The following is a 15994-nucleotide window of genomic DNA, read 5'->3' as shown; positions in this document are numbered from 1 at the left end:
ATGGGACCTGGATGTCATATTTCTCATTAAACGGCTAATCAGAGTAATTGTTTGGTTACTTATTAGTCCTATCTAGAGTAATCATAAGTTAATAACACATGGAACCTGCTCACATCTGGCCGGAGCCAAGCATCCAACCAAACAATCTCTCTGTGATGATCTTCTAGGGAGGCATCCGATTTCGGGGTTGCACACTTTACCTTTGTAAACAAGGGAGAACGAATGATTTGCTGCACTTTGCTGTGCAATGGCTTTCCGTGGCGCAAACTACCATGGAAACCAAACCCGCACTGCAAGAGCATCTGCATCTGAATCATCTTTACTTCTTTAGAAATGAAAAGCGAAAGGCAAAAGAAAAACAAAGCAGCAGCAAGCATATTTGGCAAAGAGAAAGCAGGGGCATGCATGCATGCAGCCACAAGCAAAGGACCATGTACTCTTTGGTTACAGATAGGAGGAGCCAATCTGTTCTACTCAAGCAAAGCATCTCTCGGCTCTTGATCGCATTTCTTCTCTGAATTAGCAGTGTGAAGAAGCAGAAGCTCGGCATATCCGTTTTTCCAAGCTGCCCTAGCTTGTCTGCTGTGAAGGTACGTGCTTACTTATCTTTTTCTTTTTTTTGGTTTCCTTTCTTTGTAACCTCTAATAAATTCTCCAATATCACTAAGTGAGCTCGTGTTGCTTGGAGCTCGTTTTAAATCAAAATTCATAAAGCACATTCTAAAGTTAAAAAAATGAATATTTTGCGCGGACATATATACAATTATATTACATATATATACCAGTAAATTTCCATAAAAATAGGGATATTTGGGGGCTGCATATAAATATGTGGATCCATAATAGATAAACTATTGAATATTATGGATCCACACAATTTTGTTGTTGTACAGCTCACAAATGAAAATATTTTTTAACAAAATTGTACAGGTACGTTTATCACATCTAGGTGTATAAGTGAGATTTGTTTCAAATAAAATCAAAACTTCAAAATATTAAGAGCGGAGCTAAAACTCCTATCTCAGTAATTGTACGTACCATATTAGTGAGCAGTAGTGCACCACTGCGGGTTAACAACGGTGAAACACAAACGTAACCGTATGTTCCTGTTGTGTATATGTATGCAGGTGACGGGACAATAGGGATCTTGGACTGATGGGTTAGACTTGCCAAATCTGTTGCTGCTTTTCTATTCTGGTCTTCCCAGAGAAATTTATTCACCATGAATCCTCATCGGTTTAAGATTGGTTGAATTTGCTACTAGTCTTCTCTCTTGATCGTTCGTTTGAGGAATTCATCATGAATAATGATCTTCGCACGGAGGTAATATTCCTGTGCCTTTTACATTCACAAATTATTACATGCACACACACACACACACACACACACACACACACACACACACATACTGAGGAGTACTTATGTTAAGCCATTCATGGCCGTGAAAGACATTTTTCTACATCAAGCCTAAATCATGCACTATATATATACAAAACCTGAGTACCTATATATATAAATCATGCACCAAAACAGAACAGGTCGACGTAGATCTTAGGAACCTAGGGCCTTTTTTTGTAGCCTAATGTACCAGTATCTCGCATTCTAGCCCGCAATATCGATCAAATACGTACATGTCATTGGTTGGTACAACAAACCTAAACTCATAGGCGTGTAAATAAGAAGATAAGCAGACTGTACGCAACAAAATTCGAAGCTGAGCAGACCGTACTTAAGCTAGCAGGCCGATACACGATATACAGGTAGACAACTAGCCATGGTCCTTAAGTTACCACTCACCGTAACTAATTTGCCGTGGGCCGAGCTGTAAACAGTAACTGTGACTGAAATGACTGCTCAAACAACAATTCCTTTGTCCAGATATACACTATCGGCACTATAGACTATATGTTACATTGCTGTTCTAATTAATTTACTTGTTTTAACAGTACATTTTCGCAAGAGATGTTGATGGCGCAGTAGAGGAAATATTTCAATTTCTTCAGAACGAGAGCGACACAAAGGTCATCCATTTTTATGGTTGGGATGGGTTTGGGTCGTCCGTTGTTCTTAGATCGATAGCAGAAGTGCTCCCATCTAGGAGAACCACTCCAGAACTATGCTTTGACAGAATAATTTATGTAGATTGCTCTGAGTGGAAAAATAGAAGAGCAGCGCAGAGGGCAATTGCAGAGGAACTGGAACTTGATCCCTCAGCAATGGCCATTCTAGATGAGCAGGATGAAGAGGATGATTTTAATAAAGTTGCTGAAAGCTCGAGGAATGAGTTAAGCAATGTCGGGCAACTGATTCATCAAACCCTGAGGGACACCAAGTTGATGATGGTTTTTCTTAATGGAAGTGATGAAGAGGTTGATGTAGGCACCTTTGGCATTCCTCTTACAAGATTTGACAGCAATGTAATGATTTGGACCTTCAGCAGAAGATGCTTGACCATTGATTCGGACCCTTACAAGGTAGGAGGCAAGCTTAGATATACTCATGCTTTGCTTCGTACCTTTTGTTCTCTCACAATGCTAAGGAGGGCAGAGTTTCTTGGACTGCTGCATCAAAAAGTTGCTACCATAGTTGCTCGCAATCCATTTGTACTAAAACTCGACCCAACAATGGTAGTAGATTGTTGTCTCTACGAGTTATTCCTGCATTGTAGTTTCCACACCATCACCGAATATAAATGGGTTGGTCATGCTTCCAACTTTTGGATATGCGATGGAATCATACAAGGAAACATAGCAAGGGATATAAGTAATTCTTTAGATAGAGAGATACACTGGGAGTGTGATTCATCATCGGGTCGTTGTCTGCTTTATCACTTCATGCCATGCCGTTGGACATCAATACATCCAGATAATATACAAGAACATGAATACGAAGAACTACCCGTGGAAACATCATCTATCTTCTTGACATTTACAAGTTCTCGCAGACCAGTGTTTTCAAATGGTGCTTTTGATTATTACAAGAACCTTGGTGTGCTAATCATCAGTTGTTGTGCCTTCAGTTTTGCATCACCTCCTTTCCAGAAGTGTGATTCTCTAAGATTCCTCGGATTGGACCATTGTATAGATAGTGAAACAGGTAAAGGAGATGAGACTGCAGAGTGGGCATGTATACATAGCTTATTGGTGTTGGACCTACGTTACACAGAATGGAATGAAGTCTTATCTGAAGAAAAGCTGGATCTCATGACTAATATCAGAGAGCTAAACATAGAAGGGGTCAGGGGATGGCAGTACACAGCTAACCTACAATATCGGCTACCTAACCTCCAGAGGTTCCGAATAATCAAACCAACATATCAATGGAAGACATCAGGGGATTTTGATAACTCTTTTATAGATAAGACAAGTATGGAAATACTCGACTTGTCAGGCAACAGTGACATGCAATGTCTTCCAACAAGCCTATCGGAGGCAAGTAGCCTTCGGTTGCTTGTACTTGATGGTTGCAGTGGGCTGGAAAACGTTGAAAGACTTCCTTCCTCCCTGGAATCCTTTAGCTTCAACGGACATGGGCCAGCTTCTCGATGGACACAAACTGTTGAGCTACCTCCGACACAATTCCAGCCGTCCACCACAACAGATAATAAGGATGTTAGAGTGTCTAACATCTCCTTACAAGGTTGCAGTCAATTGAAGAACCTGTTTTTGTGTTGGTTACCCAACCTCGTGGAATTGGACCTCTCTGAAACTGCAATCAAGGTACTTGACTTCAATACTATGTTGGTGCAAGTCCCAGGGCTCAAGCGATTGTTTCTAATAGGATGCAAGGGACTTCGTGCAATAATTCCGTTGGCCGAGAGTGGTTCTGAGATAAAACACGACCTGGAGTTGATGTGCATAGACACGCGAGTTGGAATCGTGTGTTCTCGGCCATCTGTCAGCAGGACCAAGTCGTTCCGGTTCAAATTGCATGTCGTTGCTATGGATGCAAGGCTTACTCGCTCTTTGATGGATCTGTTGTTGCCTTATGTACAAAAAGGTTTAATGAAGGATGTTTCTTATAACATCCATGTCACCTCCTTACCTGTGAACAATGGAGTTGATCAATTTGAGGCAACCAGGAAGAATAAAGTTGACCCCGGTGATCAAGAGAGCTTGCAACAGCTTATTCCAGCAGACACGTATAGTGATGTCCTTACAATGGTTGGTAGTCCCCCGATGCAGGATTTCCCGCAGCCTCCAACGACTACGCAGCTGGAGCAACATATGGAGATTGCTACAGGAAGCTGCTATGTGCAAAGCGAACTGGACAGAGGACTAGCGAGCTACTATGCTAAATCCCTGCATGTGCATGACGTATGGATACGTGCCTTGAGTGGTGTTCCTGGTTGGTCTGACAAGTATATGATACGTTATGGGTTTAACTCCCTTAAGTGGTGCTGCGTGGAGAGGTGCCCAAAGTTGGATGTTTTCTTCCATTTACAGATGCATGGATTTAATGATCTGGAGATCTTCTGGGCGTCGGATCTCCCAATGGCCCACTGGATATGGAAGATTTGGAGTAAACCTCTACCTCTTAACTATATAAGCCCCAGTTCCTTTAGAGACCTACAGCACCTACACCTGAGGTCCTGCCCAAGCCTCCAGTTGGTGCTCCCGGTGTGGGTCTCCTCCTTCCCCAACTTGAAGACCCTCCACATCATCCATTGTGGCGACCTCATGCACGTCTTCGAGCTGAGCACAAAATACCCAGAGGAAATAGTCACCCTCGGTGTTCTATTCCCCAGACTGACCACCATCCACCTGCACGACCTCCCGAAGCTTCAGAAGATATGCGACTTCAAGATGGTAGCGCCCGCACTCGAGAGCATCAAGATTAGGGGATGTTGGAGTTTGCGTAGGTTGCCATCCGTGGGCGCCCGTGGCCAAGGCGAGAAGAAGCCGGCGGTCGAGGTCGAGAAGGACGTGTGGGGCGCTCTGGAGTGGGACGACGACCACAGCCCCGACCACTTCGAACCGCCGGTCCACTCCCGCTACTACAAGGAGAAGCTGCCCAAGATCTCCGTTCTGAGGTACGCTATCTGCATATTACTGCTGTGTCCATGCATCTTTGTACCAGTTCCTGGTTGCATTCAGTTACTCACCACTTTGTTTCACATCGCCTAGGTGAACTCTGCGCTGCTGTGTTAATTTCTTCCGTCGCTACATCAAAACGATGGATGGGTGCTCCTGCTTCTGCTGCTGAAGCGAGTGCTTGGTTTGCTTGTGTGCTTTGCTTGGATTGCCAATGCCTGTTGTGGGAGCTTATGGTGGCTCTCACCTTGTGTTATATTGTGGCTTTCAGTAACAGACGGACAGCCGGCTATGTGTGTGCCTGCATACACAGACCTGGCCGTTGCGCGCGCCTGTGTGTGGTTTGCGACTGCAACGGCTTATGTGTGTGCATCCACCAGGCTGCATTTGTGTGTGTGGCTTTAATGAGTGCTTGCTTGCTATGCGTGTGGAATTGTAACAGCTGCCTGCCTATGTATCTCTACATGGCTAGCTGCTTGTGAGTGTGTGAGTGTTTGCCATGTATTATCTGAACTTGTGTGTCTGTTTCTTTGCTATACTTATGAAAAAAATTGAAAAAGCAGCAGCTATCTGTGCTGGTTGTTGCAATCGCCTGGCTCTGTGTGTGAATAATTGGCCCATCTGTGAAATCTGTGCAAGTCAAGCATCCGAGTTATGGCTAAAAAAAAAGGGCAACCTGGTGCATGTAGCTCCCGCTTGCGCAGGGTCCAGGGAAGGGTCCGACCACTTTGGGTCTATAGTAATTTTTATTATTTCCGAGTATTGAAATACAAGGTTTGGTCTTTTGTCCTCCTTTATCAAGCTTGGAATATTTGGTAATCTTGCATAATTATTTGAGTTTGATGCTAAATGTCAGTTTTCAGATTGATCATAAACTCTTCAGATGATCATAAACTGAAGTTGCACCTGTCAGTATGATTTACAAGGTTTAAAGTATTGCACCGACAGTCCGACACTACTGCAGATTACAGTGCTCATGTGTTTAGATCTTACTGCTATTTTTAAACACAAGCTATTTTTTGGGAGAAGCTCATGTGCCTCAGATGCATCCAGCAAACGGAAATTAACGGACTAAATCAAATAGGAATAAAACACAGGTCAAACTGAAAAGTGACCATGGAATACTTCTGCTTGACGATATAATTATCTACTAATTAACAAAGATATTTAAACTTAGATGAACCATGCCTTGCATAGCTCAATTCAGTATTTCTCTTGGATTACCTGATGAGTGGGAACTCTAAATTACCAACAAACTAAAAAAGAGAGTACCATGGTGGCTTCTCCAGAAGCTAGCTATGTGGCCCCATTCAGCGGTTTTATATAAATCATAAAAAAATGTTATACAATCAGGCATCATATATATAATACTCCATCCGTCCCAAAATAAGTGTGGTATAAAGTTGAGACACTTATTTTGGGACGGAGGGAGTAGGTCGCAATCTTCTAGTTTTCAGAAAATTGGCCATGTTATTTACTTATATGAACCATATAATATCGTTATTCCCTTCTGAAACTAGTGCTAACTACTGAGAAATCTTGAGTCTTGACAACAGGCAGCAGCATATCAGCACATATCTTGAATCTTGAGTCTTGAGACAGATGGCATTGAGTATTTAACTTAATTACTAGATTTAGGGCTCCTTTGATTCAAAGGAATTGCATAGGATTTTTAGAGGATTTGAACCCTTAGGATTTTTTCCTGTAATGCTTGTTTGATTCGTAGGATTGACATCCTTAGGAATTTTTCCATAGTATCCATTTGTACTACATTTTGAAGGAAAATTTCCATCCACTCAAACCTCTTTGTAGAATTCTTTTGTTTTTCCTGCGCTATCAAACATTCTTTCAAATCCTGTAGGATACTATAGGACATGCCATCCTATTCCTACATTTTCCCTATTCCTTCATTTTGACAATCCTGCGAATCAAAGAGGCCCTTACCTTGGTTTGCATCTGCCATCTACTCCCTCCGTTCCTAAATACTTGTCTTTCTAGACATTTCAAATGACTACTACATACGGATATATGTAGACATATTTTAGAGTGTAGATTCACTCATTTTGAACCAAAGAATGTGGAAACCGGTCAGCAGCAACACCAATCCAACTCTGAAGTCTGAATGCAGCATGCAGGGTAGTTGAGTTTGCAGATTCAGACAAAGAAGACAAATGAACCAAAGAAATATACAGGGTTCGATTCAGATTTCACTGCAGTTTCCCGTTCATCCATACCAATCCAATCCATGCATCACCAATCCGATGGAGTTTGGCTCATGGTGGGCCGTGACCCAGCGGAAGGATTCGGTGATGGCTGGGACTGGCTCATGGTCGCCGTCGACGTAGCCGAAGCAGCCGCACGACGCAGCTGTGTCGCCGGAGCAGTAGCTGGCGAGCTAGGAGACTGGGATCTGGAGCAGCGACTTCGTCGGGGATCTGCATCGCAGAGTCAAGCAGCCATCGCCGTCCGCAGGTCGACCCCGGGCCCTGCCATTTTTTTTATTTTGAGAAGAGAGAGACGATAGAATGGGTACGATTCAAGATAGATTTAGGCCCACAACTTTTGGCCCACGCCGCGATTTTCATTTTGGATAGAAACATTTAGCACCAAACGAGGCCCAAATTTAGCACGTCCACAGCGAGACATCTCGCCTCATGCTAATTAGTTTCCCTTCCCTGTTTTCTTATTTGTTTTTTTCTTCTTCTGTTCATATTTTCAAAAATATTCTAAATACATATATTACAAAACTGAAATTTATTTAAATGTTTGCAAAACAGCCAGTTTTTCTAAAAAAAAAAACATAACGCAGTGTGAAAACGTCATTACGATATTTTCTCAAAATTGTTGATCGCATTACAGAAAGGATGATTGTAACATTTAAAATAATAAGCATGCATTTCAGAAGGAATGTGCGGAGAACATGGCGTTTTGTGACATTTTCTGAAACGTTTATACAATATACATATTTGTCGGCGTAGTTTAAAAAATGATACATATCATTCAAAAATTGTTTCCATGTGTATTCAAAAATGTTTCACACGTATTTATAAAAATGTTCATCACATATTAAAAGAGTCCTGCTTGGTTTACTTGGATGGCTAGCTGCTTCTGAGTGTGACTTATTTGAGTGTGTTTGCCATGTATCTGAATTCTGAACCAAGAAGCAGCTAGCATATGTGTTTGTATGAAAACAAGGACACACACATGTATAGCTGCTGCTTTTCTCAGGTTTGCTGGCTGTTGCAAATGCCTCCTGGCTCATTGACACACCTCAGAAACTTGTGCGCGACAAAGCGTCCATCATGGCTACTGTTTTTTTATTCCCCGAGTGTTGAAATAGTGGTTTCAAGTATTGCACTGCTGCTGAATGATGAACAGATTGTAGGGGTCACATGTTTAGATCTTAGTCACAGAGAATTCAAACAGCTGCTATTTTTAAACAGAAGCTACTGACGACAGATGCTACAGTTTAACTGCTAGTAATAAATCATGTAAAGTGCCAGCGGAATGAACTAGCTCATTTGAACAATACGGCGACTTCTAAGTTCTTGGTCTGTCCTGAGTCAGTCTTCTGTAAGCTAATGTGTCTACAGCATGAGAATATATTTCATAATGAGACTAATTTGGCGTAGATGTTCGTATATGTTTTTTCAAACTTAATGACACATTGTGACATTGGGCTGCAAGTGATGCAGCAAAACCAGCAGAATACTCAGCTTCTGAACAAGCCCTCTAACCATGTCCTCTAATTACTCCCTCCGTTCCTAAATATAAGTCTTTCTAGAGATTACACTATGGACTACATACGGAGCAAAATGAGTGAATCTACACTCCAAAATATGTCTATATACATCCGTATGTAGTTTGTAGTGGAATCTCTAAAAAGACTTATATTTAGGAACGAGGGAGTACAATATTATTCAACACATGGAGATACTGAAGAAGAGATGAAGGTATTGCCTGCAGTGATAACCATGTACTCCAATTAATTTCATTCACTTTCAATATTTGATTTTTCAGAAACACTTGATTGATTCAGTTTGATGAACAAGAATGAATGTACCTAGTTAAGCTCAACCGCCTCAGATGCATCCAGCAAAGGGAAAATTTACTGTACTAAATCAAATAGGCATAAACAGAGCATCCAGCAAAGGGAAAATTTACTGTACTAAATCAAATAGGCATAAACAGAGGTCAAAGTGCAGAGTATAAGCATGGAATACTTGTATTCAACGATATCGCAATCAATAATAAAGCAACTCCATCTTGGATTGAATCATCCATGCACAGCTCAGTTCAGTGTTTTCACCTGGAATGGTTTATGAGTGGGACTCTAAATTATCAACAAACTGAAAAGACATAGTATTTGGAGTTTGGATATGAAAAGCACTGCTTTTACACATTCGTTTTTAACTGATACAGATGATACACATCATGTAAAACGCCAACAGAAGGAACCACTACAATTTCAGAATTACGGCAACGATTTGCTGGAGCACATAACTCATCACTGCAACCAAAAATTCTAGGACACCAGCAACATCAGAACTAGTACCAAAAGTAAACATACAGTTTAATCTCTCACACAGCCCGTGGCATACGGCGCAGCAAGTCGAGGATTGGACCGGAAGCTTCAGCCTCGGCAGCCAGCTCTTTCGCCATCACCCCCGCGGCCAACAGGTCCTGCCGCAGCTCCGGGTTCAGCACGAGGTGGGAGAAATGCTGGTCCAGCACCAGGCCCATTGCCCTGGCGACCGCCACAAGCGACGGCACGCTGTCGCACTGTTCCAGCTTGTGGATTTCCACCGCCTCGGGGCAAGGCTGGGCCTCCGGGAACCTGGAGTACTTCCCCACCCACTTGGCGAGGTACCTCAGCAGGCTGGCCACCTCCTCCCCGTCCAGCTCGGACACGGCCGCGGCGAGGACCAGCGAGTCCTCGACGTTCCTGGACGCAAAGAGGTAGTGCAGGCACACCTCCGGGGAGGTGAACCCGTCGTGGCCCATCATGAGCAGGATCGCGGCACGCCTCGTGACCTGGGCGCCCGTGCGGGGCTCGTCGACGGCCATGTTGGCGACGGCCAAGGCGGCCTCCTTCCAGCGGGTCTTGACGGCGACCATGGCGTCGTAGGCCCGGTCGGTGGCCGGGCAGAGGAAGCAGCGGAGCGCGGCGAGGAGCTCCGCGGAGCGGAGGTCGGCGGCCTGGCGGATCACGGCGCAGAGGATGTCCGGGCGGGCGGCGGCGTCGAGGGCCGCAACGAGGCCCTGCGGCGGGTGCGGGAGCGCGCGGGTCTCCGCGAGGGCGAGCAGCACGTCGTACTCGGCGAGGCGGGCGGCGCTGGAGGCGACGACCGGGACGAGCGTGGCGGGGATGTAGGGGGCCGCGGCGCGGACGGCGGGGAGGAGCTTGGCGGGCGGGGCCGGGAGGGCGAGGGAGCGGGAGAGGGTGGTGAGGAAGGAGCCGAGCAGGGCGCGGAAGCGCGGGGCGGTGAGAGTGTCGGCGGAGAGGGAGACGGCGAGGAAGGAGGCGGCGGTGGCGAGGGCCGGGTCGGCCGGGGCGAGGGCCCAGTCGGCGGGGTCGATTGGGGTGGGGAGGGCGGTGGTCGCGGCGGGTGGCGGCGCCCCCGGGGTGAGGACGACGGGGTGGTTGGCGGCGGCGGCCGCGGCGGGGGTGGTGATGGCGGCGAGGAGCGTCATGGCGCCGCCGCGGGGGAGGAGGGGAGGAGGTGGGGAGAGGGGTTAGGGTTTATGGACGGATGGATGGATGATTCTGTTTTGTGGGGAATGAACCAGCGGCGGATGGGCTTCTGGGCTTTTTTGTTGGGGGTTTGGGGCCTTCATGTTGCATGCGTGCATGTCCTCCGGCCCGGCAGCACAAAACACCTCCAAGAGCTTCTATATCCAGCCCTAAAAAAAGAAAAAGAGCATCTACATCCGGACGTCTTGAACCGGTCTCACACGCTCAGGCGGGCTGCTCGGTCACTGGCCAGTAAAAAAAATACGACCGCCCGAGCGCCTAAAACCGGCATCTAACGTCCGGACTGACCGACACCCCTTGTATCCAGTCCATCTGTGACGGCTATGGGAAGGCCCGGGCGCGTCCACGATGTCAGACTCATGGCCGGGTCCCATACAAAGTCTCCCAGATACCAAACGGTCTGACGGGTGTCTCCTTGGGTAGAGGTGTGAACGCCATGTGGCGCCGCTCCGGCTCGCCGCCCGAGGGCTAAAGTCTGGCTATTTAAGCCGGACGGCATCCCTCAAGCCTAACCACATCCGCTTGCTCCCTCTCAGCGCCGCCAGCCCAAGACTATCTACTTCTCTCCCTCCCCGCCTCCCTCTTCCCTCTTTGTCCGCCTCTGCCATGTCCCGACAGAAGAATACCACTATGCCATGGCCCGGAGTAGTGATTCCAAATTGCGGACTTGTCGGAGCCGGAGGAGGAGGAGGAAGAGGAGGGGAAGCAGCAACCTACGATGGAGCAGCAGCCGGAACCCATGGAGTGGGCGAAGTAGGAGCCGGTTGCGGGCTTCGCCATGGAGGACGCCATGGCAGATTACGAGACCGTCCAAGCATCGAAGATGGCGGAGCAGACCGCCATCTTTGAGTCCATCCAAGATGAGGCCGTCATGCAGGCGAACTGGACCTTCATTCAACAGCATCGGGTAGAGACCAATGCGCTTTTTGTTGAACTGGAGGTGGAGGAGGAGGCGGAGGCCGACACGAAGGAGCCAGAGTAGGGGGAGGAGTTGCGGTTGATATCTTCGGCGACAACGAGTAGGATAGTGTAGGTTTTCATTGATCTACGTAGTACGTAGATCATTCTTCTGGATGGTTGGATGGTTTTAAGATTCGAACTATGAGATATGTGAATGCAGAGAATAAATTTTAAGGGTTGCCTGGTCAATGCCCGTGAACTGTGTTTAATGCATGAAATAGAATTTGAACAGCAGGTACATGAAATCATAGCTAGAAGTGGATTAAAAATACTATATGTGGTCATTAGTCTAGGTTTAGCCCTTTTACAAGGAACGAAGAGGAGTCCCATGCATACACGGGGGGGGGGGGGGGGGGGGGGGGGGGGGCAAGACCCAGCCATCGACATGTAGGTTATTACCGCATGCAATCAAAAGCCCAACACACGAAATATGCTGGCTCACTCGATCGAAATCCTGCAAAAAGCAGAGTAGTACGGTTTCTGAAAAGAAAGAGAAAAAAACAGAGTATTACTATGCAAAACAAACACAAGACAGCAGAGCAAAAGAAAGAAGACAGTACTCTCCTTGCTCGCCACCTGACTCTCCGCCCACGCCTAACTGGTGTGCACGACGGGAGGCGTGCCTCGCCGCCGCCAGGGGAGGTACCTCACCAAGGATTTTTTTTTTTGAAACTATGATGATTTTTATAGCAAATTCGGAAACTATACACCCTAATGCAGAAAAGTCAAAAGTATCACCCCGTCGGCCTCCTGTTGGCCGAAGAGGGACTTTTCGGCGTACCGTTGGCCAAAAAGGACCAAAGACTCCTAAAATTCACCAATTAATTACTACTGATAAACAAAGTCACAAAGAACCAGTAGTAAAAAAGAATCATCTAAAAAAAATACTCCTAGCTCAAATTATAGGCAATCTAGTGATTTGAGAAAATTCATGAAAATTCAAATTCAAACTTTCAAATATAGTCAAACTTGATATCTACAGAAACTTCATAAAATTTCTAATGTAATACAAAAATAATCAAATTAAAATACTAAAAATCCTATTTGATATGAATTTTCTAAAAAGTAGAGCAGGTGTTGGCCGAAGAGGGACTCTTTGGCCAATTGTTGGCCGAAAAGTACTACTTTTGGGCAACGGTTGGCCGAAAAGTCCTTGTTGGCCAACGGTTGGCCGAAAAGTCCCTCTTCGGCCAACAGGAGGACGAAAAGTCCCTTTTCGGCCAACAGGAGGCCGACGGGGTGATACTTTTAATTTTTCTCCATTAGGGTGTATAGTATCCGAATTTGCTATAAAAATCATCATAGTTTCAAAAAAAAAAATCCCTCGCCAAGTGGGTAGGGAAGTAGTGCAGGTCCCCGGAGGCGAAGGGAATGCTGGGGGTGGATCGAGCAGTGTGAGAGCGTGCCGTCGCTGGTGGTGGTGGCCACTGGCCAGGGCCATGTGTCGCCAACTTTGTTTACTTCTCCTAGCTAGTGACCATTGTCCAATTGTTCTGCAGATCAGAGCGATGTTACTAGCGAATTGTTGCTACAATTCTCAACTCTGCCGCCGTTCGCCTAGTTCCTTTTGTTGGTAGGCACGTTGGATGCTGAATTGCGTACTACTATCAGTTATGAATAAACTAGTAGTAGTAGGCATTCGTGATCAGAATCCTGTGCTGAATTCGTTGTCAGTAAAACCAAAACATGTGATCGCTGCATTCCTAATCACTAGCTAGCTAGTGTCGACGTAATAATGTACTTGCACAAATTTGACAGCAACCAACACAGATAGTCGCTGTTTTTCCCGTCAGTCTGTTATTGAAATCCACAATATAATAAATGGTGAGAGCCACCATAAGCTCGCGCCTAACAAGGCCAATAGCAATCCAAGCAAGCACACAAAGTAAACCAAACGCGTGATCCAGAAGCAGCGTCCCGTCCATCACTTTCACGTAGCGACGGAGGAAACAACACAATGCAGAGTTCACCTGGGCAACATACGTGAGAGACACGGAGAAACAAGATTGTCAGTAACTGGATGCAATCAGGATTCAGGAGTAGTGGCAGATGTGACTCACAAGTCATTTACATGGATAATCAGTACCTGAGGACGGAGACCCTGTGCAACTTCTCCTTGTAGTAGCGCGAGTGGATGGGCGCCTCAAAGTGGTCGGGGCGGTGACCGGCGTCCCACTCCAGAGCGTCCCACACGTCCTTCTCGATCTCGACGGCTGGCTTCTTCTCGCCATTGCCACGCGCACCCACGGATGGCATCCATACTTGCCTTATCTGTAAAGGAGTTATCAACATCCTGCGATGTCTCCCATTGACATGTTGGTTTGATTATTCGGAGCCTCTGGAGGTTAGGTAACCGGCATTGTAGGTGAGCTATGTACTGCCAGCCCATGACTCCCTCTATATTCAGCTCTTTGACATTAGTCATGAGATCCATCTTTTCTTCGGATAAGATTTCATTCCAGTTTGTGTATGGTAGGTCCAGGACCCACAAGCTATACAAACATAACCACTCTGTATGATTGTCTCCTATTGTTTTCTTATCTGTACAGTGGTCCAATCCGAGGAATCTTAGTCGAGGGCACTTCAAGAAAGAGGGTGATGCAAAACTGAAGGCACACCAGCAGAGAACTAGCACACCAAGCTTGCTTGAATGTTCAAAGAATCCATTTGGTAAAGTTTGTGGATGGTCAGATCTTTCAAAGGCCAAGAAGAAAGATTTCGTCATTGCAGGTATAGTTTGCATACCAAGAAGTTCTGTATTCCTCCATGTGACTGAAATCCAACGGTACGGGCCTTCTTCATAGATATCATCATCTTTGATTACCAGAAACGGACACTCCAATTGTTTCATACACTCTGTAAGAACATCCTCAAGCAGAGAAGCATCACACTTCCAATTTATCTCTCGATAGAATGCATTACAAATATCCCTTGCTCTGTCCCCTTGTATGATTGCATCGCATGTCCAATAGTTGGAATCATGAGAAACCCAATCAAATTTACTGGCCGTGTGGAAATCATAATGCAGGAATAACTCATAGAGACAGCAATCTACAAGAATTGTTGGGTTGATGTCCAGCATACAGGGGTTGCGAGCAACGATGGAAGCAGCTTGTTGATGTAGCAGTCCAAGAAACTGTGAGCTTGTCAATAGTTTGATATCGCAATAACAGAAAAGCTGAGTATATGTTAGCTTTTTTGCTACCTCGGAATGGTCGTGATGCATGCTCAGGCAGCTTCTGTTGAAGGTCCATATCACCCTGTTGTTCTTGCTGTCATATCTTCCTAGAGGAATACCCATGAGACCTACGTCAATTTCATCATCACCCCCATTAAGAAAAATCATTACAAATGTGATATCCCTCATGGTACGATAAATCACTTGACTAACACTATCTATCTCATGCCTCAGGCTTTCATCATGTCCATGAAAATCATCATCTTCATCTTGCTTATCTAGAATAGCCATTACAGAGTGATCGATTTGCAATTCCTCTGCAATTGCCCTCTGCACTCCTCTTCTGTTTTTCCACTCTGAGCAATCTATATAAATTATTTTGTCAAAGCACAGTTCCGGAGTGGTTCTCCTAGATGGAAGCACTGCAGCTATGGATCTAAGAACAGCGGATGCTCCAAATCCATTCCAACCATCAAAATATATGACCGTGTAGGAAAGCCCGGAGAGAATATTAGTTAATATTCCCTCCGTGGCGTGGTCAACATCTTTGGCAGAGAACTTCTGAAATAAAAACACGTCAATAAGTGAGAATGCCTTTGGTAGCTGCAACACTAATAATTTAACATATACCAATGACACATCTCTGAACAAGCGAATTTGTTGGAATAATCTTTGGTTAGATGCTGAGTCGAGTGTGATAGGTATTGTTTTCTGTGTTCCATATGACGTGGTCTTAGTTGAGTATAGGAATCTGTTTGAGTCTGGAAGTCCTACTTGATTAGGCACTAGCTGTACGTGTGTATGTGTGCATATAAGCACATGAGCTTTGAGGAGTAAATAGAAAGAAAAGAAAGAACCTCTGGCCAAAGATTTTCCAGCGTGTTGTGTTTCGCGTGACGGCGTGAGCATGTGTTTATGATCTTGGATCAAATCCAACAGAGTTGGTATTCCATCACGAGACCCCCTTGTTGGACTTTCTCGAGCGTTGCCCACCTGGGCGGGGGGCTGTTTTCGAACACTCTCGTTTAGGGTTTCTTCTACTCCGGCGGCGCCGCCGTCGTTGAGTCT

The 15994-nt window shown here is 45.5% G+C and overlaps 2 protein-coding genes across 2 annotated transcripts; one reads left to right on the top strand and one right to left on the bottom strand.

The window, feature by feature from the left end:
- The first annotated feature begins 459 nt into the window (after nt 1-459).
- Nucleotides 460-5594, top strand: LOC123064249 (uncharacterized). Its single transcript, XM_044487769.1, has 4 exons — nt 460-590; nt 1128-1323; nt 1947-5032; nt 5127-5594. Exons 2-4 carry the CDS (start codon nt 1300-1302, stop codon nt 5128-5130), a joined length of 3114 nt encoding a protein of 1037 aa, XP_044343704.1. The 5' UTR covers nt 460-590; nt 1128-1299; the 3' UTR covers nt 5131-5594.
- A 3777-nt stretch (nt 5595-9371) lies between these two features.
- Nucleotides 9372-10761, bottom strand: LOC123068191 (uncharacterized). Its single transcript, XM_044490679.1, has one exon. The coding sequence runs from the start codon at nt 10725-10727 to the stop codon at nt 9615-9617; it is 1113 nt and encodes a 370-aa protein (XP_044346614.1). The 5' UTR covers nt 10728-10761; the 3' UTR covers nt 9372-9614.
- Between the last annotated feature and the right edge of the window lie 5233 nt (nt 10762-15994).

The sequence above is a fragment of the Triticum aestivum genome, chromosome 3B, assembly GCF_018294505.1.
Source record: "Triticum aestivum cultivar Chinese Spring chromosome 3B, IWGSC CS RefSeq v2.1, whole genome shotgun sequence".
NCBI classification, from domain to species: Eukaryota; Viridiplantae; Streptophyta; class Magnoliopsida; order Poales; family Poaceae; genus Triticum; species Triticum aestivum.
This window is presented reverse-complemented; position numbering and strand designations above follow the sequence as displayed.